This window comes from Macaca fascicularis, chromosome 7 (assembly GCF_037993035.2).
Source record: "Macaca fascicularis isolate 582-1 chromosome 7, T2T-MFA8v1.1".
Classification (NCBI taxonomy): domain Eukaryota; kingdom Metazoa; phylum Chordata; class Mammalia; order Primates; family Cercopithecidae; genus Macaca; species Macaca fascicularis.
Window position 1 is genome coordinate 168,435,220 of NC_088381.1, and position 26,277 is coordinate 168,461,496.

The 26,277-nt window shown below is 45.5% G+C and overlaps 1 protein-coding gene across 3 annotated transcripts in view; it reads right to left on the reverse strand.

Annotated features, from left to right (window-relative positions):
- Positions 1-26,277, reverse strand: part of WARS1 (tryptophanyl-tRNA synthetase 1) — a 43,816-nt gene that overhangs the window by 7,892 nt on the left and 9,647 nt on the right. For all 3 annotated transcript variants that reach the window (XM_005562211.3, XM_005562212.5, XM_015453231.4), the window contains exons 3-9: positions 19,330-19,543; positions 18,188-18,296; positions 11,276-11,395; positions 10,522-10,704; positions 3,193-3,293; positions 1,363-1,475; positions 489-662 (exon numbers count right to left, since the gene is read on the reverse strand). In XM_005562211.3, coding sequence (XP_005562268.1) covers positions 489-662; positions 1,363-1,475; positions 3,193-3,293; positions 10,522-10,704; positions 11,276-11,395; positions 18,188-18,296; positions 19,330-19,543 — 1,014 coding nt within the window. The remainder of the gene's footprint in view (positions 1-488; positions 663-1,362; positions 1,476-3,192; positions 3,294-10,521; positions 10,705-11,275; positions 11,396-18,187; positions 18,297-19,329; positions 19,544-26,277) is intronic.

Sequence of the window (26,277 nt, forward strand, 5' to 3'; positions counted from 1 at the left end):
GGTCAAGTGGCTGGGCTTCTCTAAGCCTCATCAACTCATCTTTAAAGGGAATAGCACCACCACCTCCCAGTGAGAATGAAACATGAGAAAACATAAATAAGGCACCGGGTCCAGCCCCTGGAACACAGCTGATGATCAGAAATATACACAAATCTTTTCCATTGTTTAATAACATCCACAGTAATTATAACTTTAAGGAAACTGCCATGACTTTGCTTCCAGAACAGTGCTGGTAAGAAAAGCAGAAAAGGGAAAAAAAAAAAATTCAAAATTTTACCTAAATGAAAGGACACAAAACAAATTCACCTGATTCATGTGGGAAGGACAGGGTGCCTTGAGTTCTGCAGGGAGCATAGTTGGCAATCCTGGAGTTCAGCATTGCTACGGTGGCTGAGGCCCAAAGCACTGTGCAGTGGTGTGTGTGCGCGTGTGCCCCCAGGGCATGTTTCTACTCCCACTGATTGCCCTCTGCCCGGACCACTGCTCACCTTGGTTTTGATCTGCTTTGCTGTGTCAGTGAGGAAGATGGAGGAGTTGGGGTCGCTGGCACTCATTTTGGTCTGGGCGCCCTGCAGGGCAGGGAAGAAGGTGGAGTGCAGCAGGGCTGGTTTAGGATAGCCGATCCTGGGGGCGACGTCCCTCGTCATTCTAAAGTAAGGATCCTGTGGGGGAGAGTAAGGACCCTGATGAGGGCAGTTGGAAAACATGCCAGCTTTCAGCTGTGAGCTGTCCCTGTGAACATCTTCACAGAAGGCCCTCATGCTTCCAACTAAAGAAATTCACTCCCTCCTCCCCTTCATAACTTTTCCTTTTTTTATTTTGCTTTCAGTTCTGGGATACATGTACAGAACACACAGGTTTGTTACATAGGTATACATGTGCCATGGTGGTTTGCTGCACCCATCAACCCATCATCTAGGTTTTAAGCCCCGCGTGCATTAGGTATTTGTCCTAACGCTCTCCCTTCTCTTGCCCCCCACCCCCCAACTTTCTTTCCTTTTTCTTGAGACAGAGTCTTGCTCTGTCGCCCAGGCTGGAGTGCAGTGATGCGCTCTCACTGCAACCTCTGTCTCTGGGGTTCCAGTGAGGTGAGCAGCTGGGATTACATGTGCCTGCCACCACACCTGGCTAAATTATAAATTTTTGGTAGAGATGAGGTTTTGCCATGTTGGCCAGGCTGGTCTTGAACTCCTGGCCTCAAGTGATCTGCCTGCCTTGGCTTCCCAAAGTGCTGGTATTACAGGCGTGAGCTACCCTGCCCGGCTGCCCGTCATATCTTTCAACACTTCTCCCCCGCTGAAGAGTAAGAGGAACCTGCTGTCAATGCCCCAGACTCAGAGAGCCTTGGTTCTGCCTGCTGACCTGGTCAATGGCACATGGGATAAGGCACTGGATATCTGTCCTGTCTTGGAAGATCTGTGGGAATGAGTTGCTGAAGGAGGGAGCAGCCTGGATGGCAGGAAAACTGATCTTCCCTGAAAGTGAGAAAGAAATATTTTCACACGTGAGATGAGTTCCTGTTCTGCTTAGTTAATAAAGGAATGAACAAAAACAGGTTTTCTCCCCGTTATAAAATAATCATTAAAGAAAACCTAAAAAATACGGAAAAGTAGAAAAAAGAATAAACTGTATAGCTGCAATGTGTCTCATTTCATCCATTTTGTTTATATATTTTACTCTCTGCATTTTCATTGTGACTACATTATATTTGGTCTTTCCTTGGCTTTTTCTTTTTCTTTTCTTTTTTTTTTTTTCAGGAGTCTCGCTTTGTTGCCAGGTTGGAGCGCAGTGGCTCGATCTTGGCTCACTGTTACCTCCGCCTCCTGGGTTCAAGCGATTCTCCTGCCTCAGCCTCCCGAGTAGCTGGGACTACAGGTGCGTACCACACCCAGTTAATTTTTGTATTTTCAGTGGAGACGGGGTTTCACCATGTTGGCCAGCATGGTCTCGATCTCCTGACCTCGTGAAATGCCTGCCTTGGCCTCCCAAAGTGCTGGGATTACAGGAGTGAGCCACTGCACCCGGCCTTCCTTGCCTTTTTCGTTGTAATGACTATCCATGTTGTTACTAAGTATATTCTATCCTGTCAATGTAACATACTATTTAACCACTCTCTAACCACTGGGCATTCAGGTTGTTCCACCTTTAATTATCATAAGTTACGATGAATGTATCTGCTATTTAAAAGTTTTAGTGTTTTGGATGTTGTGGCTGTTATTAACTGTCATCAGTATTTGCTTAGGCCTGCAGAAGAACTTTTGACCTCTCCGGGGCCCCTGACAGGTGATGCCACGCCAGCCCCCACTGAGTGGCGGTACCCAGGCCCTTGGGTGAGCTCAGATGTTTCTGGACTCTGGGCACGCGGCTGGCCCAGCGTGACCCTGATGCTGTGGAGCACACACCACTGTGGCTCTGGCTCCAAGCAGGGTGAATGCTCCCCATGGACAGCCCCAGCAGCACATCCTAAGGAGCTGTCTTGGCTGGCAGCTGACTGAAGGCCTCAGAGGCCTGCTAGGACTGAAGCCATGTGGCAAACGTCAAGTAGAGGAGGGGATCAGAAGGCCCAGCCACAACTCTCAAGGACCAAAAGTCTAAAAGTCTACAAGGCCAATGCATCTGAAAGACACATGGAAATTTACGGAGAGGGCCAAGAAGGCATGCACGTGGGAGGCAAACCATTTGCACATCTGCTGGGCTGGAGCCATGGAAGGAGAGCAGGGCAGGGATGGGAAGGCTCCAGAAGACCTCGAGTCAAGCCCCTCATCTTACATGTGGGGACATTGAGGCCCAGGGAGACAAAGACTCAAAGGCTCCCTCATGGGCAGCAGATCCAGCTGTCCTTCTCCATCACCCCTGGTTCCACCCAAGTTCTACACTGACTGGGGTCCCACCAGAGCTGTTGGAACTCCAAAATCATCCTTAGATTTTTCTTTCTTCTAAACCTTAAGATGGGTGACAGGAGAGGGACAGACTTACATCCTGAAGTGCAGCTTCACCCAACCCAGAGAAGCTGCTCAATGCATTACACTAGCTAGTCAGATTCCAGGACGATGACGACCCGCCCAGGCCTGGGTGTCCTACTTAAAGAGACAGTTGCAAAAGCTAACATCTCAGAGATATTTAAACCAGACATGTGTCTCCTCCAGAACTCTGCTCCGTTTTGAAAGGCGCAGGCAGCAGTGGGCCCCTTACCGATGCTGTCGCTGTCAGTGAAGCCGAAAATGCCTTTCACTTGGTTGAAGGTAACATGCTTTTGAATCTTCACCACATTTTTGTAGAAACCTGAGCTCATCCTGCAAAGACAATGGGAATGAAATCCCAAACTGGAGGGCGGCCTTCACTGAAGGCAAAGTCACAGTTGTTAAAATTGGATGCCAAGGAGTAGTGGCATGGCCCAGACTTGGGGCCACATTGTGGTCAACACATAAGCACCAGGAAGGTGCCAGGAAGTCATCTGTAGGCAAAGATACCTGCATCAGGCAAAGCAGACACACATTTACCTGTGGAGTTGACTGGGAAAGGCAGAAACCAGTGTGAAACCAACGTGAAGCAGACACACAAACAAGGCAAGAACACAAGCAGATTCAGAGACTCGCAGCTAGCATGAAAAATTTAAATTCTGCCAGGGTCAGCAGTTCAGTGGGCTGTGGAGCTCAAGTCTGGGAGCTCCCGGGAGCTTCTTAGTTGAGACATACTGTGTTGCAGGAGACTATCTGCTTGTTGTCAGATGAGCATATGGATAGAAATCCATGGCCCGAGAAGGAGGAAGGCCTGTCGCAGTGCAGCTGGTCCTCCTAGCCTCTGGCCACTGCACCCCACTGCTGTTTGGGCAGAACTGACCCTATCCCCAGCAACAGGGCTGGGCCACAGTGGCTGATTCAAGCAACCCAACTCTCTCTTCTGGATGGTGAGGCGTGTGGGTACCAGGCCTGGATCTGTGGCAGCCATTCTGATACCAGAGGGAACTAGGCTGAAGACAAAGCAAACACAGCGGGGTGTACGGGTCTGGCAGGACCCAGAGTGGCTTCATTTTTTTTGTTTTGAGATGGAGTCTCACTCTGTAGTCCAGGCTGGACTGCAGTGGCACGATCTTGGCTCACTGCAACCTCCACCTCTTGGGTTCAAGTGATTCTCCTGCCTCATCCTCCTGAGTAGCTGGGATTACAGCTGCTTGCCACCACGCCTGGCTAATTTTTGTATTTTTAGTAGAGATGGGGTTTTAACATGTTGTCCAGGCTGGTCTCAAACTCCTGACCTCAGGTGATCCGCCTGCCTTGGCCTCCCAAAGTGCTAGGATTACAGGCGTGAGCCACTGCACCGGGCCAAGTGGCTTCTTATATTGCATCTTTGCATTACTATATTCAGTAGCTTTTCCTTTAGGCCCTACCATGTGTCAGACACTACGAGGGAAAAGGGGGAAGGCTGGTGTCTTTTAAGTATTTGCACCATGTGGCAGGAACTGTGTTAGGTGCTGCATACGTGTCAACACTGCCAAAATCCCCTTCAAAGTAGTAGCATTGCCTCCACCTTACAGTTAAAGACTAGGCTCAAAGAAGTTCACGGTCATAGTCACAGGCCAGTGAGTACAGGCGCTGGGATCCCCACACAGATTCACCTGGCCCCAAAGTCTATGCTTTTCCCACCACCTCTTATCCTGTAGAAGAGTTTAGACCTTTGGGATAGGGAGGAGAACTACTGAATGTCTTTGTGCAGGTGGGGTGGGGTGTCAGGAGTGCAGGGACACTGGCCATTTGGGCTGGGTGAAGCATAATGCTGGGAGGCCTGTAACGGCCAAGGTCAGCGCCAAGGTCTGTCCAGGTTCAGCAGAGGCAGCATGGGAGGGATGGACTGTGTCTTTCGCCTAGCAGCTGGCTGAGTTTCAGGCCCTGTGGGGCACTGGAAAGGGCAGGTGCAGTACCATGAAGGGGCATGCCAGGAGAACCCAGCATCTGTGTCACCCACTCAGCATAATGGAAACAACAGAGAGCAAGAGCACAGCCAACAACGACACCGCCTGGGAAGATGCGGCCTTTGTCTTCCTGCCAAGCAAGCCAGGAACACCGCGGGCAGGGAGGGTCCCGCCTAGGCACCACAGCAGGCCTCACAGCCATTAAGGACAGCAGCTGTCTGTCACCTGGGGAGATGGGCTGCAGCAAAGACTCCATGTGCCATTGGGATTGAGGCACCTGGGACACCCTAACCCCTACAAGGAGGGAAAGTCTCCAGTACTCCCAAACTGTGGCAGGACTGTAGCTCCACGGTGTGTGACTGTTATTTCTGAGTTAGAGAATGCTGCCCTTTCTTAGAAGACTGGTCATTACTTGCTGCAAGCTGCTGCCACTGTGCTGGCTGCAGGGTGAATGCGGGCACTGCACCGTGAGCATGCGTGATCCTCCCCTCAAGGGACGGCTGTCCCATGGCACAGCTGGGATGGACCCACCACGCAACAGCAGCCATGCCAGTGCCGGCACATGGAGGCTTCTCACTGGCTTCAGTGAACACACATAACTACACCACATGTGGATGAATGACCAGTTACTCCAGGGAGGGCACCTGCCTTTCAGTCTCAGAGAGGGTTTAAAGTGTGAAGAGATTTTAGATTACAACATTTACTGAGCGCTCCCCAGGTGCCAGGCGTGGCTTGAAGCACTTTGTATGCAGTGCAGGCACTATCATCTCCTGACCATGGTCTTCTCTAACCCTGCTCTTTGTCCCTATTATCACCGTAGAACTCATTATCACCTCATTGATCACCTGTTAGCTGATTCTCCCCATTAGAAGAGAGGCTCTACACAGCTGCTGAGATAATGGTTTTGCTCCCTGCTGTACCCACAGCATGAGTCTGGCATACAGTAGATGTCCAATAAATATTTGTAGAACAAATGAGCAGAGTGGAGAAAGCAGGCAGAGAGGAGCTCCTCCCATGCCCAGGCCACACAGTGGACGGCCGTCAAGCAGAGCACTTGCAACCTCTGCTATGCCGTCCTCCACTAGCACCCAGCTCCCTTCCTCACAGGAAAATGGAAGCTCAGAGATTTAAGGACTTGCCCAAGGGAACAAGACCAGGCAGGGGCAGAGCTGCGTCTGGAACACAAGTTTTCAGACTCCCAGCTCAGTGCCTGTGCATCCCTCAGGGCCCTGGGCGGGAAGGCCTTTCTGGGGCCACATGCAATGTGCAGGGGGAACTGCACTGGCTTCCTCCCTCATGGAGGCCTTCCCACCTCCCCCCGACTCGAAGAGGGCGATGGCTGGCTTTGTTGAATTTCCAGCTCCCAAACGCCAGGAAGGAGCTTTATTAAGCCAAAGATACAGATTTTGAGTTAAATTCAAGAAAGAAAAGTAAAATGCTCAAGTGTTTACAAGAAACTCTTAAAGTAAAATGTTTGAATAGAGGATTTACCCTTTAAAACATCTCTCCTCACTTTAGGTTCAACATAAAATGCCTTTCAAGAAAAGATATCATAGACCCTTTTGGTTGATGTACTGTCTGGGTTTCATCTTTACTCCATGTTTGTAAAGAAAAAGGAAGTTCCTGGCCAGGTGCAGTGGCTCATGCCTGTAATCCCAGCACTTTGGGTGGTCAAGGCAGGCGGATCACTTGAGGTTAGGAGTTCGAGACCAGCCTGGCCAAAATGGTGAAACTCTGTTTCTACTAAAAATACAAAAATTAGCTGGGTGTGGTGGCGGGCGCCTGTAATCCCAGCTACTCAGGAGGCTGAGGCACAAGAATTGCTTGAACCCAGAAGGCAGAGATTGCAGTAAGCCGAGATCGCGCCACTGCACTCCAGTTTGGGCAACAGAGCAAGACTCCATCTCAAAAAAGGAAAACAAAACAAAACAAAACAAAACAAACAAAAAAAAGGGAAGTTCTTACTTAGTGAAGGTGGAGGCTGATCAGGAGCTGCAACCGCAGTTGCCAAAGAGACAGCACGGGGAACAGTGGCCTCACTCCATATTCAGAGAGCGCTGACAGTGGGGTTGCTCAGGTGGTGGTCTTTTCACGTGGACTGTTCCAAAGTTCATCTACCCCATCGCGCATCTACTGGCTGAATCAGCTTCATGGACTATTACGGGCAATTGCTCCTGTCTTGCCACCAGCATTTATATCCATCGAGGAAGGGGCTCAGCTTTGCTTCTGTTGTGTCTGTGGGGCCCAGGAGGGGATGGGCCACAGACAGCAAATTCAGGAACCGTGTGTCTTACTCAGCTAGCGGGGAGAGGGCCACGCTGTACCAGATGTGGCAGAGGTAAGGCCCAGTGTGATGGAGGACCAGAGAGGCGCATCTAAATTTGGCTGTGGGGAGGGAAAGCTCCTAGGAAAAGGTGATGCTTGATCATGCCTTTGGAAGAAAGTGTTAAGAATAGGCTGAGGCCGGGCGCGGTGGCGCAAGCCTGTAATCCCAGCACTTTGGGAGGCCGAGACGGGCGGATCACGAGGTCAGGAGATCGAGACCATCCTGGCTAACACGGTGAAACCCCGTCTCTACTAAAAAATACCAAAAACTAGCTGGGCGAGGTGGCGGGCGCCTGTAGTCCCAGCTACACGGGAGGCTGAGGCAGGAGAATGGGGTAAACCTGGGAGGCGGAGCTTGCAGTGAGCTGAGATCCCGCCACTGCACTCCAGCCTGGGCGACGGAGTGAGACTCCATCTCAAAAAAAAAGAAAAAAAAAAAAAAAAAAAAGGAAGTGTAAGAATTAGCTAAGCCGGGGTGGCAGGGTCAGGAGAGTGGGTGGGAATTCTGGGCAGCACAGAGCATGTACAAAGGAGAGGGATGTGGAACTGCAAGATGTTCCACTGAGCTGGAGGTAGCAGTGACGCTGGAGAGGAACACAGGGCCAATCACGAAAGGGCTCGTGTGCTAAGCGAAAGGTGAGAATTCTCACTGTCATCTAAGGAGGAGAACTGGGAAAGACCCGCAAGTGGAAGATGAGATTAGCTCCAAGTTTTAGGGAGATCAGTGGCTGGTGGGGGCAGCGGTGGTGTGGGAAGAGGATAGCAGCTACTGGGCAATGCCAGCAGCATTGCCTGATTGGAAAGGGAGAAGCAGAACTCATGGTTGTCTCTGCCAAGGTTCAATCAGTTGAATCATTGTATGGAATGGGGTGAGAATAAGGAAATAAAGTGACATGAAAATTATACTAATACGGCTGGGCACAGTGGCTCACACCTGTAATCCCAGCACTTTGGGAGGCCGAGGCTGGGGGATCACTTGAGGTCAGGAATTCGAGACCAGCCTGGCCAGCATGGCAAAACCCGTGAGTGAGCCTCTGTCTCAAAAACAAAACACAAAAAACAAAAAAGAAAAAAAAAAGAAAATTATACTAATGACAACATCTATGTTCTTGTTTGATCCTATTTCATGGACATGGCTGCTATGACACGCAGCCACTAAACCCCGGTGCCAGGATCTGGATCTCTATTTCCCTTCCTTCAAGGATGCCACAGGGCCTCCATGCTCACATGGTTGAACAAAGAGAAGTAATTTTAAAAGATCCAATAGGTGCCGGGCACAGTGGTTCACGCTTGAAATCCCAGCACTCTGGGAGGCCAAGGCGGGTGGATCACAAGGTCAGGAGATCAAGACCATCCTGGCTAACACAGTGAAACCCCGTCTCTGCTAAAAATACAAAAAACTAGCCGGGCGTGGTGGCGGGCACCTGTAGTCCCAGCTACTTGAGAGGCTGAGGCAGGAGAGTGGTGTGAACCTGAGAGGCGGAGCTGGCAGTGAGCTGAGATCATGCCACTGCACTCCAGCCTGGGTGACAGAGTGAGACTCCATCTCAAACAAACAAACAAACAAACAAAAAATGCTAACAGGTAAAATTAGAAAGCTAACAGTTTTACTGGCTGATAGAGGGGCAAGATTTCCTATCAGGGCATACATTGCTCTCAATAGATATAAAACCACTACCCAGTTTTGTTTTCTTGTTGTTGTTGTTGTTGTTGTTTTTGCGATGGAGTCTCACTGTCGCCCAGGCTGGAATGCAGTGGCATGATCTCGGCACACTGCAACCTCCGTCTCCCAGGTTCAAGCGATTCTTCTGCCTCAGCCTCCCAAGTAGCTGTGACTACAGGAGCGTGCCACCACAACTGGCTAATTTTTGCATTTTTAGTAGAGACAGGGTTTCACCGTGTTAGTCAGGATGGTCTCGATCTCCTGACCTTGTGATCCACCCACCTCAGCCTCCCAAAGTGCTGGGATTACAGGCGTGAGCCACCGCGCCTGGCTGCCACTACTCAATTTTAAGGTATTATAAAAGGGAACGTCCTGGGGATGTGGCTCTAAGCAAGTCCGCCTGTGCTCACTGCTCACCTGCCCCTCTAGTATCCCTCTTATCCTGCCTCGGCCTGCTCTCTGATGGTGAGCTAACAGGGGAGGGCCTGCTCAGAGCCCAACCTGGGCTGCAGGAGCACAGCAATGAACCCACTCCTCCTGGGGAATCACCTTAGGGGAGGAGTAACACATCTTAGGGGAGTGGAGTACCTTGCCTTAGGGGAGTACCATGCCCTAGGGGAGTACCACAGCTTAGGGGAGTACCACGCCTTAGGGGAATACCATGACTTAGGAGAGTATCTTGCCTTAGGGGAGTACCACAACTTAGGTGCTCAAGAAATATTTGTTGAACTAGATAGCATCCTTCTTGTAATGGTTGACCAAAGTCTTATCTTTCTAACACATTTCTTGGTATTCATGAAACTTGAAGGATTTTCAGAATGAAATATTTTGGTTTATTAAATGGCTGATTAAAAGAACTAGACTGAGGGAACTGTGTAACCACTGAGTCTTTTCTCTGTGAGGAAAAGGTGCGTTGAAAAGGAGGAAGACATAACTCTGGAAGACTGACTATCCTTGGTGAGAAATGGCAAGGCAGGACTTCCTGGCACAACTGAGGATGAAAATCTGAGATGCCATCATGCTGTGGCTGAGATCATATTTTAAATTTCTGTAAATGTAATTATGGAGGGAATAATTGAGTCTTTAAGATACTGATATCACTTAATCCTTTCTATTTATATACACAGCTTTTCACTTTCAAAATTATTGGCAAATAAAACCAATGAACCAGCTCATAGCTTTTTTTTTCTTTTTTTTTCCTTTTCGAGACGGGGTCTCGCTCTGTCACCCAGGCTGGTGTGCAATGGTGCGATCTCGGCTCACTGTAACCTCCACCTCCCGGGTTCAAGCGATTCTCCTGCTTCAGCCTCCTGAGTAGCTGGGGTGACAGGTGCGTGCCACCACACTTGACTAATTTTTGTATTTTTAATAGAGATGGGGTTTCACCATGTTGGTCAGGCTAGTCTCGAACTCCTGACCTCGTGATCCGCCCACCTTGGCCTCCCAAAGTGCTGGGATTACAGGCATGAGCCACCATGCCTGGCCACTCATAGCATTTAATAAAGGAAGAAAAACATTTACCAGGTCTTAAGACCATTTCAGGTGTTTTGAATTTAGCTGTGGTCATGAAAACTTGACATCCACCTCTACATATTGAAAAGGCAGCCAGACGTTTTCTCCTTACCCCATGTAGTCCAGGTCAGAGAATATGAAAGTCTTGTTGATGTCAAAGCCACAGGCAATGATGTCCTTGGCATTCTCCACAGCATAGCCATAGGCCTGGTCCAGGGTCAGGTCCTTCCACAGATACTTCTCGTCATCCGTCATCTGGATGACCAAGGGCACGTTAAACACATCCTGGAGCCACCTAAAGAAACATAGGGGAAGAAAGCTAACGTCTCATCTCCCCTGTGGAGGAATGCCATCTGAAAACACAGTTCCTACTTACAATGTATGTTAAAACTTCCTTGCCTACAAAATCACAATTTGAATCATGATATGAATTTGACTACGGATAATGATAAGGTCTACTACAACTTATTGACCAAGATGGCCCTGTATGCTCTGTGTTAGCTGCTCCACACACTTTGTTTTGAAGCCTTACAACAGTTTTATGAGGTAGGTATCTTCACTCTCATCTTGCAGATGTGGAAACTCAGGCTCAGAGAAGTAGCCGGCCCATGGCCATGCGGACAGGGAGCAGGATGAGAAGAGGAGCAGGCCTGGCTGACTCCAAAGCTTCACTCTCCCCATCATTCCATGGTCCTCTAAAGTGAGCCCAGGAACAAAGTGAATGGAAGCCAAAAAAGTGCCAACTCTTGGTATCTTGGTTGCTCAGCAAATGAACTAGCATGATCTTGTCAGTTCTAAACATGGTTTATAAGCAACATTCTCAATTCACTAAGAGAGTAAGAAAAGCCATAAGATCCAATACTTACTTTGTGAAAATAAACGGAATGAGGTGACCCACATGCATGGCTTCAGAAGAGGGGCCCCGGCCCGTGTACAGATAAAACGGCTTCTTATTTTCATAGGCATCGAGAACCTGATTCATGTCTCTAAAGGAAAAAGGAGAAGAGGAATAGTGTGATTTTCTGAGAAAAATATCAAGGCACTAGTGTACTTTTGGAAATGAAAAATATAGACAGAGACAAAACAACATGAATAACTAGAGTTTGTTACCTTTAGTGCTTATGATACAAAAAGGACAGGAAACTTCTACTGAAATGGTTTCTCCTGTGAGTGTTTTAAAAGATAACATGTATAGGTTTGCAGCCGGGCACGGTGGCTCATGCCTGTAATCCCAGCACTTTGGGAGGCCGAGGCAGGCGGATCACGAGGTCAGCAGATCGAGACCATCCTGACTAACACGGTGAAACCCTGACTCTACTAAAAATACACAGAATTAGCCGGGCATGGTGGCGGGCTCTTGTAGTCCCAGCTACTCGGGAGGCTGAGGCAGGAGAATGGCGTGAACCCGGGAGGCAGAGCTTGCAGTTAGCCAAGATTGCGCTACTGCACTCCAGCTTGGGTGACAGAGCGAGACTCCGTCTGGGGAAAAAAAAAAAAGTGTAGGTTTGGAATAATGTGTGTGTTGAAAAGATGGATCCAGTTGTGTAGTTACTGGGACTCTTGGAATCCCTCCCAACATCAGTGCCGACGCACTGTGACCTTGGTACACTTCCCTGGGGACACTAGGCCAACACCATATGATCTTTGCTCAGAATCACCCAGCCCCGAGGACTCTCAGACCAAGACCAGGCAAACTGCATGGGACCAGACAGTCCTGGCTTAGTAGGGAAAGTAAGAATTTTCCTCTGGGAGTTCAGAGGTCACGTCCCCAGTTGGAGATCTATCTGGGCCCCTCAGCCAGCTTGGGACTAGGTATCCTCATCTGCAAGTCACTCTAGAGTCATCCCCCTCCCCACCAGGCTGCTTCCAATCACAGCTGCCTGTGCCCCACCTCCAGAAACTGATTGAATGGATCTGAGGCGCTCTCTGGGACTGTGTTTGTTTGTTTATTTATTTATTTATTTATTTTTGAGACAGAGTCTCACTCCGTCATCCAGGCTGGAGTGCATTGGCGCGATCTCTGCTCACTGTAACTTCCGCCTCCTAGGTTCAAGTGATTCTCCTGCCTCAGCCTCACGAGTAGCTGGGATTACAGGCACCCGACACTACGCCCAGCTAATTTTTTGTATTTTTAGTAGAGACAGGGTTTCACCATGTTGGCCAGGCTGGTCTCGAACTCCTGACTTCGTGATTCACCCACCTCGGCCTCCCAAAGTGCTGGGATTACAGGTGTGAGCCACTGCACCCAGCCAGGAATGTGTATTTTTAAAAAGCTCCATGAGGGGTTCCAATGTTCAGCAGGGTGGGAAACCAACACTCCAGGATGAATGTCCTTTGTTTCTGGGTAAAGTGTCCCCAAATACAAGATGAATAACTACCTTTTCCAGAGGTCTGGGTAGGAGAATCTAGAGAACGGTATTCTGAAAGTGACTTTTTTTTTTTTTTTTTGAGACGGAGTCTCGCTGTGTCGCCCGGGCTGGAGTGCAGTGGCCGGATCTCAGCTCACTGCAAGCTCCGCCTCCCGGGTTTACGCCATTCTCCTGCCTCAGCCTCCCGAGTAGCTGGGACTACAGGCGCCCGCCATCTCGCCTGGCTAGTTTTTTTTTTTGTATTTTTTAGTAGAGACGGGGTTTCACCGTGTTAGCCAGGATGGTCTCGATCTCCTGACCTCGTGATCCACCCGTCTCGGCCTCCCAAAGTGCTGGGATTACAGGCTTGAGCCACCGCGCCTGGCCAAGTGACTTCTCCTTATATTCCCCAAGCCAAGGGTCACCATTGCTTATCTCTGGACAGATACAATTGTGGGTGTTCTGGTTTTTGGGCTTAGTTTTCATTTTTTTCCCATGAAATGCTCACATACTGCTTTTGAAATAAGGAAAGAAAATAACCCATAATTTTGGAAGGAAAGAATCTTTCTTTGGTTCTCACAACTAACCAAATTAAACTTTTATGGGCTTACAGAAGAGAAAAAAAATGCAACTGTCCCATGAGCTGCTTTTTTTGTGTTTATGGGGAGCATCTGAGAACTCACTGTGTGCTCGGTCCTGGGGTGAGGTGCTCCTGACAAGCGTGCAGAAATTTACTGGGCTCCAATTTTGAGCTCCTGTTTTATGAGGATGGGTTCCAGGAGAGGCTCATTCAGCTACTGAGGGAACCCAGTCACCTGCCCACCACTTGAAGCTTGACTGTGCATGGTAGATCTCATTTAATCTCTAATTTTATAGATGACAAAATTAGACAGAGGGGCAGTCTGAAATTTGAGAATGGGCAAATGCCTCAGGTCCTAGGCTTTCCTAAGCCAAGTGGCTACAGGATTACTATACTGTAGTCAATAAATAAGTCACAAAGGCAGTGAGAAGAACCATGCAATGCTAAGATAAAAAATGTTGACTACAAACCAATAAAATTAGTAAACTTTGAACTAAAGTGACTGGGTGTGTGTGTGTTGGGGGGGTAGAATAAAATACTCAAATTACCCAAATCAGGAATATAAGAAGGGGCATTACTACTGATCTTATAGGAATAAAAAGGATTACTGTATAAGGGAATACTATGAATAACTGTATGCCGACATATTAGATAATCTTGATGAAATAGACAGATTCCTAGAAACAAACTACTGAAATGAACCCAAGAAGAAATAGAAAATATGAACAGATCTGGAACAAACAAAAAGACTGAATTAGTAATGAAAAAACTTTCTACAAAGAAAAGCCCAAAACCCCATTTTCACTGGTAAATTCTATCAAATGTTCAAAAAAGAATTAACACCAATTCTTCCCAAGCTTTTCCAAAAAAATTGAATAAGAAATACTTCCCAACTCATTCTATGAGGCCAGTATTACCCTGATACCAAACCAAAGACATTAAAAGAAAACTATAGACCAATATCCCTTATGAACACAGATGTAAAAATCCTCAGCAACTCACAAACCAAATCCAGCAACATATAAAAGGGATTATACACCATGATTGAAAATCAATTGATTTTTAACACCATGATTAAGTGGAATTTGTTCCAGGAATGCAAGGTTGATTCAACACACAAAAACCTGTCAATGTGATATACCATACTAATAGAACAGAGGCCAAAACCCACACGATCATCTCAATAAACACAGAAAATGCAATTGATAAAATCTAATATCTTTTCATAATAAAAACACTAACATGTTGAAGGGTATATAGAAAGCCCACAGCTAACATTATACTAAATGGTGTATATTCAGTCTTTACTGAAAGCTTTTCTCCTAAGATCAGGAATAAGACAAGGATGCTCACTTTCTACACTACTACTCAACATCCTATTGAACGTTCTAGGTTGTTGGCCGGTTAGTTTAGTTGGTTGAAAGTTCTAGTCAGAGAAATTAGGAAAGAAAAAAATCCAAATTGGAAAGGAGGAAGTAAAACTGTCTCTAATCATAGGAGATATAATCCTATACGTAGAAAATCCTATAGAATCAGCAAAAAGAGAAAAAGCATTATAGCTAATAAACTCAGCAAAATTTCAGGATATAAGATTAATACACAAACATCAATTGTATTTCTTTCTTTTTTCTTTTTTTTTTTTTGAGACAGAGTTTTGCTCTTGTTGCCCAGGCTGGAGTGCAATGGCACGATCCCCGGTCACTGCAGCCTCTGCCTGCTGGGTTCAAGTGATTCTCCTGCCTCAGTCTCTTGAGTAGCTGGGATTACAGGCGCTTGCCACCAAGCCTGCCTAATTTTGTATTTTTAGTAGAGACGGGGTTTCACCATGTTGGTCAGGCTGGTCTCGAACTCCTGACCTCAAGTGATCCACCTGCCTTGGCCTCCCAAAGTGTTGGGAGGCGTAAGCCATCGTTCCCGGCCATCAGTTGTATTTCTATATAGTAACAACAAACAATCTGAAAATGAGATTAAGAAAATGCCATTTATAATAGCATTAAAAAGATAAAAATTCTTATGAATAAATCTAACCAAAGAAGTGCAAAACCTATACACTGAAAATTACAAAACATCAATGAAAGAAATGAAAGAAGTGAAAAGACATCCCATGTTCGTGGATTAGATGAATTCATATTTTAAGATAGCAATGCTCTACAAATGAGTCTACAGATTCAGTGCAATCCCTATCAAAATCCCAGCTGCTGCTTTTGCAGAAATGGAAAAGCTGAAATTCATATGGAAATGCAAGGGGCCCAAAACACCTAAACAATCTTGAAAAAGAACCATGTTTGAGTACTCACATTTTCTAACTTCAAAACTCACTACAGAGCTACAGTAATCAAGATTATGTAGTACTAGCATAAGGATAGACATATAAATTAGTGGAATAGAATTGAGAGTCTAGAATGAAATCCTTAAATATATGGCCAATTGATTTTTGGCAAAAATGCCAAAAGATTCAGTAAGGAAAGAATAGTCTTTTCTTTTCTTTCTTATTTCTTTTTTTTTTTGAGACAGAGTTGCGCTCTGTAGCCCAGGCTGGAGTGCAGTGGCGAGGTCTGGGCTCACTGCAAGCTCCACCTCCCGGGTTCATGCCATTCTCTGGCCTCAGCCTCCCGAGTAGCTGGGACTACAGGCGCCCACCACCACGCCTGGTTAATGTTTTGTATTTTCAGTAGAGATGGGGTTTCACCGTGTTAGCCAGGATGGTCTTGATCTCCTGACCTCGTGATCCGCCCATCTCAGCCTCCCAAAGTGCTGGGATTACAGGCGTGAGCCACTGCACCTGGCCAAGAATAGTCTTTTGAAAAAAGAGTGCTGGGACAATTGGATACCCACAAGCAAAAGAATGAAGTTGGAGCTGTACCTCACAAATAACAAAAATTAACTCAAAAAGGATCAGAAACTGAAATGAAAGAGCTAAAACCACAAAATTCTGAGAAGAAACTATAGCTGTAAATCTTCACAACCTTTGATTGGTCAGTGGTTTCTCAGATATGACACCAAAAACACAATCAATCAAAGATAAAATAAATTGGACTTCATCAAAATGAAAAACTTTTATACTTCAAAGGACTTATCAGTAGAGTGAAGAGACAACCTATATAATGGGAGCAAGTAATATATGAATAAGAAACTAGTATCCAGAATATATAAAGAACTATTATAGCTAACAATAAAAAGACAACCCAATTAAAAAGTAGGCAAAGGATCTGAATAGACACTTCTCTAAAGATATAAAAATTGTTAATAAGCACATGAAAAGATTCCCAACATCCTTGTCATTAGGGAAATACAAACCAAAACCACAATGAGATACTATTTCACACCCATTAGGATGGCTATAAAACACAACAACATGGAAAATAACAAGAGTGGGTGAGGATGTGGAAAAATGGGAAGCTTCCTATGTTGCTGGTGGGAAAGTAAAATGATACAGGTGCTGTAGAAAAGTCTGTCAGTTCCTCAAAGAGTTAAACATGGAATTACTATATAAGTCATTAAATCTATTTTGAGGTATATGCCCAAGAGAATTGAAAACATATATCCACCCAAAAACTTGTATTCAAATGGTCAGAGCAGCATTGCTGATAACCAAAAAGTGAAAATAACTCAAATGTCTATCAACTAATGAATGAATAAAAAAAATATGAGGTATATCCATTCAATGGGATATTATTTGGCAATAAAAAGGAATCCAGTATGGATACATGCTACAACATGGAGGAACCTTGAAAATGTTATGCCAAGTAAAAGAAGCCAGACACAAAAGGCCACATGTTATATGATCCCATTTATATGAAATGCCTAAATCTAGATATAGAGAAAGCAGACTAATAGTTGCCAGTGGGGAGGGAGAAGTGGGGAATGATTGTTAACCCATTTATACCTAGTGTTCCATAATTGGAATGCTAAACTTGTGGGAGTTATTTATATCTTACGGCTCAAGGTGATTGCCAAGGTCTGATTTTTCACAAAAAATTTTTGCAACTTCTGGCATAAATGGGTTAATGGGTAGAAGTTTCCTTTAGGGTTGATGAAATGTTTTGGAATTAGATAGTCATGATGGTCTCACAACCTTGTGAATATACTAAAACCCACTTAGTTGTATACTTTAATCTGCCCAGAAAGTGGGTTGAGCAAGGCCTGGAGCTCTTTGCAGGTAGAATTTGAAGTGTTTGGGCAGACTGCTGGGCTCTGTCCTGGGGGTGTTCTCCTGTAACCGTGACGCACCAGTAGAACAGAACAATCCTACCTCAGATCATAAATTCCATGGACACAGCTTCAAAAATGGGGCTGCCTCAACCCAGATTAACTGTAGGTTGGGAGAGGCAGAAACTCTTTTGGAACCTGCCCATATCTTGATGTTATCTGCATGGAATTTATGGCCTAAGGTACAGATAATCTGTTCCATGCATTCTCTGTTGGTTTGTCTCTTGGTATTATTTATGAGCAAGTTGATACAATAGGAGGAAGAGGGTTTGGAATTTTAGGAAGCCTACTGTTGTCGTGTGGGAAATGCTGAACTTGGACATATTATTCTCTTTTGTTTTCATGACATTTTATAATTTATTCACAGCAAGTAATCTGGGAAGAATTTCATCTGCTATTAATATGATTCTCACCTTGTGAGGTGGGCAATCTACAAATGAAAAAACTAAGAGCCTGAGGGTGAATGGACAAGCATGATCCCACAGTGGGCTACTGACAGGACAGAAGATGGATGTCAGTCTTCTGACAGCTGGCCATCACTTTTCCCACAGTACCAGGTGGCTTATGAAGGGAGTGTCTTGTGACTTTTTGAACTAAAAGAAGAGGACAGGCGAGAAGGCCTGTGCTGAAGAGCCCCTGACCTGTGTGAGAAGAAGATGCCTCTACGCAGGAAGCGGTGTGGTCTCTGGCCGGTGGCTCTCTCTATTCGGTTTATTAGCTCTTTGTCAATTTTACTGCTTCCAAACCGAACTGGAAAAAAGGAAGAGATGACTTTCTTAGGTGGCAGGAGGTTTAGTGATTAGATATTACTGAAATGAGGGTGAAAAGTGAGTGATCCATGCACAATCTTAATGAACACAAACCTCTTTAGGCCTTCTGCTAAAGGTCCTTACCCCCAACATAAAGTAAAAGGTCTTTGTATTAAAACAACATCTGAGATCAACACAACCAACAAAACAGGAAATAAATTACAACACAAAATGCTGTTTTGCCCGAGACTGGATTCTGATGGGAAACATACCCACAATGCAGTCTAGCTAGCAACTTTTGAATAAAATATAAACATACACATATAAAAATATGTATATATATATTTATTAAGGTAAAATTTATATTCATTGGCAACCATGATTGCTCACACTCTTTATTTGTTGAACTAAATTAATGTCTGTCTTCAAGTGAATTTTCCTTCATTGATAGATTGATAGTCTATACTCAAATCATGGAAAATGGGTTTGACTTAGATGAAAACATTTTAGTTCTGTTTCTTCTCTGACAATTAGTAATGATCTCAGAGTAAAGACTTCAATGGAATGGCAACAGTCTTTCTGAGCAGGAAGGCCCTCAAGGAAGGGCCTGATGGTGGGAACTGGCCCGCTGTGAGAAGTCACCGCTCTTAAGCTGACTTCCAGCCTTCTAGGTCCATAGTCAGTATCACTGGGAAACCTAAGTAATCTATGATTGACTTGTAGCTACTAAATGTTATAAACGGCCATTTCAATAGACCTTTCCCAAGTTCTGAAGCGCTCAAAAAAGGGGAAAAGCTTCTACTAAGCTGTCTACTATAGATCATTATTTTGAAATATATTTTGTTATTTTATTTTAAAATAATCCTTTGGGAATATAATGCACAATCAAAAGGTTTTAGGATCCATTTTTACTTGGCATTGAAGCTTCACTGAATTTATGATTAATTCAAAATTTAAAAACATCAATGCAATCAACTCAATGGGACCACTTCTAAAAGTTGAAGCTTTTTCTGGAAAGAAAGCAGAGGACGTACCAATGAGCTTATCATAGTCTATGCCTTTTGCACTGCTCGTCTGTACTGTCCATGGGTCCACAAAATCCTCTTCAGCTTCTGCGGCATCTGGGCCATGATTACTGGTAGGTGCTGGGTTCCCTGGAGGACAGTCAGCCTTGTAATCCTCCCCCATGGCAGCTTTGTAGCTCATTTTTAACGACAGCAACATCTTTACTGCAGAATCAATTTCATCCTGAGAAAGGAAACAAAAGTGATGGCTAAAAACATTACTAATCGCTGATATTTGCTGAATGCCTATTCTATGGCAGGCACTATGTTGAATGCTTTCACACACGTTACATTAGTTAGTGTCACAACCCTACGAGGCGGGCACTGTTGTCACTGTCCTTTTCCAGCTCAAGAATCTAAGACTCAGAGGGGTAAAGGAGTTTACCCATAGAATCACAGCAAGTCATTGGCTCAAAAACACTTCATTTTCATCTGTTATTCTAGTGCTACCACGAACACTTTGGGACAGTAGCAGTGACACAACATACACTGTCATTTATGACAAAGTTCATATACTAGAGATTTCTCAAACACCACTGATGCCAGAGAATGTGTGTGACAAGCTCCTTTAACTGAGTATCCTGGAGTTCTGTGTTGGAACTAGTTTTTACATTCCACACAGGTTGAGATGAGTATTTATGGAAACTTTTTTTTTTTTTTTTTTTTTTTTTGAGATGGAGTCTTGCTCTGTCACCCAGGCTGGAGTGCAGTGGCCGGATCTCAGCTCACTGCAAGCTCCGCCTCCCGGGTTCACGCCATTCTCCTGCCTCAGCCTCCCGAGTAGCTGGGACTACAGGCGCCCGCCACCTCGCCCGGCTAGTTTTTTTTGTATTTTTTAGTAGAGACGGGGTTTCACCGTGTTAGCCAGGATGATCTCGATCTCCTGACCTCGTGATCCACCCGTCTCGGCCTCCCAAAGTGCTGGGATTACAGGCTTGAGCCACCGTGCCCGGCTGAGTATTTATGGAAACTTAACCAATGATGCCACTAAGGATAGTAAGAGCAACTAAAACAGATAAAAGCAAGGACAAAAAATGTAGGCTCTCAGGTTATAAATTAAGGAGGGATTCATTGGGAAATAGTTATATCACCACATTTTAGAGTCTTATCAAACTATTTTGAAAAAAAAAACAAAAAAAAAAAACAAACAACAACCAAAAAACCAAAAAACCAAAGGTAAAATGCACCCTTGGGTAGTCTGGAAGTCTATTAAAGACTCTTTTGCAGGAGTTCATAGTGGCCATCCCTAGAAGCCTGGAGTTTAGAAAAGCAGGCCTAATTAAGCCTATTAGTCACTCTATGCCCTAAAGCTCTATTCCGGTAATTGGCCTTGCTAGATTAGATCACAAACAAAGAATATACACAGTCCAATTTGCTTACCAAGGGAAATACAAACATTTCCACTTATAGTTTATACAGAACATTCTTTCTTTTAAATCTCCTTAAATTCCTTTTACCATATACAGAATGTTCTATAAACATCAACCTCCATTCAGAGATAACAGTTCCATCAGATACAGCACCTGGGCCACAGAGGACTGCGATTCTGGAGAGATCTGTGTTTCAAACTAAAAAATTATCTGAGACTCATCATTTAAATGAGCCAGATTTGTGGAATCAGTAACCCAATGGATACAATTCATAGATGAGACGTTTGCCCAGGTTAGACAGGTAAGTATGTTCCACCCATCTCATTTCTGTAGTACCTAGGCTCAGTACTTGCAAAAAGTAAGTTTAGTACCTATAATCTATCCAATTATTTATGGGAAGGCTTACCTTGCTTTGAAGTACACTGCAGTCAGTATCCCTTAATAACTAGCTTTGTTGACATTTCATACTCTATCTGGTCTAATTCTGCTTGTAACTAGGAGGCTGTGCGAAAGTCAAACATTTAACCAACGTCCCTGCTCAAGGACCATCTGCATTTTGGAATAGCACTGAAATAAGACAAGCAGGCTCACCTTATCTATTTTCTTATAATCAGTCTTAATCAGTGTCTGAACCAGGACACTGAAACAGGATTCAAAGCTGATGTTAGCTGGGTGCAATGGCTCATGCCTGTAATCCCAGCACTTTGGGAGGCCAAGGCGGGCGGATCGTCTGAGCTCGTAAGTTCGAGACCAGCCTGGGCAACACAGCAAAACCCTGTCTCTACCAAAAATAGAAAAAATTAGCCAGGTATGGTGGCACACACCTGTGTTCCTAGCTAATCGGGAGGCTGAAGTGAGAGGATTGCTTGAGCTTGGGAGGCAGAGGTTGCAGTGAGCCGAGACTGTGCCACTACACTCCAACCTGGGTGATGAAGTGAGACTCCTACCCCCAAAAAACCCCAGAACATCAGTTTTTTTTGTTTTTTTTTAAGACAGGGTCTCACTTCAGTCTCCTAAGTAGCTGGAACTACAGGTGTGTGCCACCATGCCACCATGTCTGGCTAATTTTTAAATTTTTTGTAGAGACAGGGTCTCACTATGTTGTCTAGGCTGGTCCCAAACTCTTGGCCTCAAGCGATCCTCCTGCCTTGGTCTCCTAAGTGCTGGGATTATAGGCATGAGCCACAGAGCGTGGCCAAAATTTGATGTTCAGAAAAAAAAAAAAAGCCAGACACAAAACTGTATACTACCTGATTACATACAGTTCAAACACAGGTAGAGCTACCCCTGGTGGGAGGAGTCATGGCAGAGGCTGAGGGGCGTGAGGGTGGCTTCTAGGTGCTCTATGCTTGCTCTTGATTTGGGTGATGATTACACAGGTGTGGTCATTTTGTGAAAATTCAGTGAGGTGCCTGCTTATGATTAGCATATTTTTCTGTATGAATGGTATATTTTGATTTTAGAAGTTACTTAAACAAAAAGGAGAAGAAAAAGGCTCTGCTTTCTTTCTTAATACCTAAGACCTAGCATTGCTTCTTCAGTCCTGTTCAAACTACTTCCCCTCACAGCCCTCAGATTCTGACTTATTCCTCCCTAGGAAACTCACCGCTTTAATGAGTTGCTGCTACTGAAGGACGTGGCTCTTATTCTTTAGACACACGGGAGCAGAAAAGACCATTGAGGTCCATGGCCTAGATAAACAGCAGGCCAAGGAAGAGCTGGTGGTGCCCTCTCAGAGAACTGGCACTCCCAGTGTGGTTCAAACTATTTTGCTAAAAGTTAATTTTTAAAATTTCCAAAACATCAAGTGCTTCTACTACCAAGACATTTCAGGGTCAGATACAAATGTACTTCTGAATTTTTCATTACTTAACTCTGGTCTCATTGTGTAACCTCTGATGTCTTTAATGTGTGCCAGCCAACTGCATTAGTCAAATGATACACTTGGAAGAGTTATTATAAAATGTATCAAGTTGACTGAAATAATGAACATAACTGCAGTCACTAAGAATTACAAACCAAAAACATTTACTAAGTGTCATTCAAATTTGATATTAATGGACAAAAATATCACTGTCAACTTCCCAAAATGATAGGCTTACATAACCCCACTGGGTCTTTTATTTATTATATCCCTTTGTTTTAAAATAACTTGGTTTAATCTTTTGAGCCCTACCTGGTGAGTAAATCTGTTTCTGTGAAAAAGTAACTTCTTTTTTTTTTTGACATTACTTTCTGTCAGTACTGTTTATTTCCTTTAAAATATGAGCTGGGTGCAGTGGCTTGCATTTATAATCCCAGCAACTTGGTAGGCTAAGGTGGGAGCCCAGGAGTTCGAGGGTGCACTGAGCTAGGATTGCACCACTGCACTCCAACATGGAAAGAGCAAGACCCTGTCTCAAAAAATACACACACACACACACACACACACACACACACACACACACAAATAATGGTTTAAATCAAGGTCCCAAATAGTCAAAGTAAACTATTGGGGAATGTGAGATGGTTGACACCATCTGGTGACAAGCAAGGTGTTTGAAAAGATAACAGGTAACAGGAGTTGAAAGTGATGAAAGTTGGGCTGGGCGTGGTGGCTCCCACCTGTCATCCCAGTACTTTGGGAGGCTGAGGCGGGCAGATCACCTGAGGTCAGGAGTTCAAGATTAGCCTGGCCAATACGGCAAGACCCCGTCTCTACTAAAAATACAAAATTTAGCCGGGTGTGGTGGCGGGTGCCTATAGTCCCAGCTACTCAGGAGGCTGGGGCAGGAGAATCCCTTGAACTCAAGAGGCGGAGGTTGCAGTGAGCTGAGACCGCACCAGTGCACAGCCTGGGCGACAGAGTGACACTCTGCTTCAAAAAAAAAAAAAAAAAAGAGAAGTGATGGAAGTCATAGAGAAGCTGGGGGACCTAGGAGTGGAGTCACCCCGGAAGGAAATGAAATGCTTATGTTCTAGTTAAAGATACATATTGATGATGACACTTCTGAAATCTACTACAACAAAAGCCGAGACTTTTTTTTTTTAAAGCATAATCCCGCAAGGACAAAGGAAACAAGAAGAGGGCGACAGCAACAAGGTTTCAAAGAAGCTGAAAAGCTGATGAATGACCAGTGCCTAAAAGCATGAGAGAAAAACAAATGCTAAGACACCGTGGAAATACCGGAACGTGACCGAGTGGTACACTGCTATAGAATCGCCCAAAGGTTCAGACCTTAGTGACCTTGGGCGCTTACAGGAGTTGGGGGGAAAGCGGGTTATGAAAACAGGAGTGCTGGTTGAAGTCTCTTCAAGAAGAAGTTATTCAGACCCCCTTGGGAGTGTCACAGTTTCCCCTCCATTCCAAGGTTTCACGTCGAGAGAGGACAGAGTTACAGGTCCCTAGACTGGGGACAATCTGCATAGCTGGGGCACTGGCAGCACACAGAGAATAAGGAGCTTCGGGGAAGGATCCCACAGCCCAGCCCTTCTCTCCCACTCAGCTGTAGAATGCTGGCAGTGGGACTCACCCCCTCTGAACAGTGGACTGGGGGAGCTTTCTCTAGGGAATCTCACTTAACTAAAGAAAAGATCCAGGCTGGGTGCGGTGGCTCACGCCTGTAATCCCAGCACTTTGGGAGGCCAAGATGGGTGGATCACGAGGTCAGGAGATCGAGACCATCCTGGCTAACATGGTGAAACCCTGTCTCTACTAAAAATACAAAAAAATTAGCCGGGCGTGGTGGCGGGTGCCTGTAGTCCTAGCTACTCGGGAGGCTGAGGCAGGAGAATGGCATGAACCTGGGAGGCGGAGCTTGCAGTGAGCTGAGATGGCACCACTGCACTCCAGCCTGTGGGCAACAGAGCGAGACTCTGTCTCCAAAAAAAAAAAAAAAAAAAAAAAGACAAAAGAAAAGATCATCTAAAGACCTTGACACGAAAGATATTCCCCAACAAAAGGGGAGCAGCCTGATCACTCTCCAGGAAGTGGAACCCATGTTGATAAGCTCCTCCCCAACGAAAAGTACATCCAGCAGTTTTTACTGCACCCCCCAAAACACAAGCAAACAGCCAAGAAACACCAAACATTTGAGAATTGCCTCTAATATGAAAGGCAGGTAGGAAACAAATTAAGATGGAAGAAACTGAGATTATAAAGGATGTAGAGGACTTATGGAAAACTACCATTAAGATCTCAGACAGAGGCCGGGCGCGGTAGCTCAAGCCTGTAATCCCAGCACTTTGGGAGGCCGAGACGGGCGGATCACGAGGTCAGGAGATCGAGACCATCCCGGCCTACACGGTGAAACCCCGTCTCTACTAAAAAATACAAAAAACTAGCCGGGCGAGGTGGCAGGCGCCTGTAGTCCCAGCTACTCGGGAGGCTGAGGCAGGAGAATGGCGTAAACCCAGGAGGCGGAGCTTGCAGTGAGCTGAGATCCGGTCACTGCACTCCAGCCTGGGCGACAGAGCGAGACTCCATCTCAAAAGAAAAAAAAAAAAAAAAAAAAAGAAAAAAAAAGATCTCAGACAGAAAAGGGTGGCACTGTACTGTAAGTCAGGGCAGAGTGCTATGAGGAAACTTCAGGGAGCACACATGCTCCTGGAGGTTAAAAATGACAGCAGAAATGGAAAATAGGAGGGTTAGAAAATCAGAGAAACAGTCTCTGAATTAAAAAAAAAAAGTCTGTGAAGAGAGAAAACAGAAGAGATCAAAGAAATCATGATTTCTGAGAATTAATGGTCATGAGTTTCTAGTCTAAAAGGCAGGCTGAGTGTGGGGGTTCACGCCTGTAATCCTAGCACTTTGGGAGGCTGAGGCAGGCAGATCACGAGATCAGGAGTTTGAGACCAGCCTGGCCAACACAGCGAAACCCCATCTTTAGTAAAATACAAAAATTAGCCGGGCCTGGTGGCACACAACTGTAATCCCAGCTACTTGGGAGGCTGAGGCAGGAGAACTGCTTGAACCCAGGAGGCAGAGGTCACAGTGAGCCGAGATTGTGCCACCACACTCCAGCCTGGGTGACAGAGCGAGACTCCATCTTGCGGGGCGGGGTCGGGGGGTGGGGCAGGGAAGAAAGGCATACTGAGCCCACATGCCATGAAATTCCAGAACATTGGAACAAAGAAGATCCTGCCAACTTCCAAAAAGAAAAAACAAAGGAATGGCAACTGACTTCTCTGCAGCAAGCCCAGAAGCTAGGTGCCAGTAGAGCAGTGGCTCCAGCATTTCCAGGGAAATCACTTCCATGCTAGAACCCTACACCCAGCCTGGCTATCAATCACATTTTAGGTAAAATACATACACTTTCAGATGGGCAAGATCCCCCCAGAAATATTTCCTTTGCAGTATTTTTTCAGAAACAATTGGAAGATTTGCTCTGCCCGAAGAGTAAAGCAAAGAGGAATAAGACGAAGGAGCAGGAAACGGGGCACCCAATCAACAGGGGTGAAAGAAACCCCTGGGTCGACAGTGAAGAAAGACGCCAAGATGGGCAGTGTAGGACGCAAGAGTCACCAGTCCAGCGGGAAGCAGGCAGAAGGTTTTGGGAGAGATCTCCTC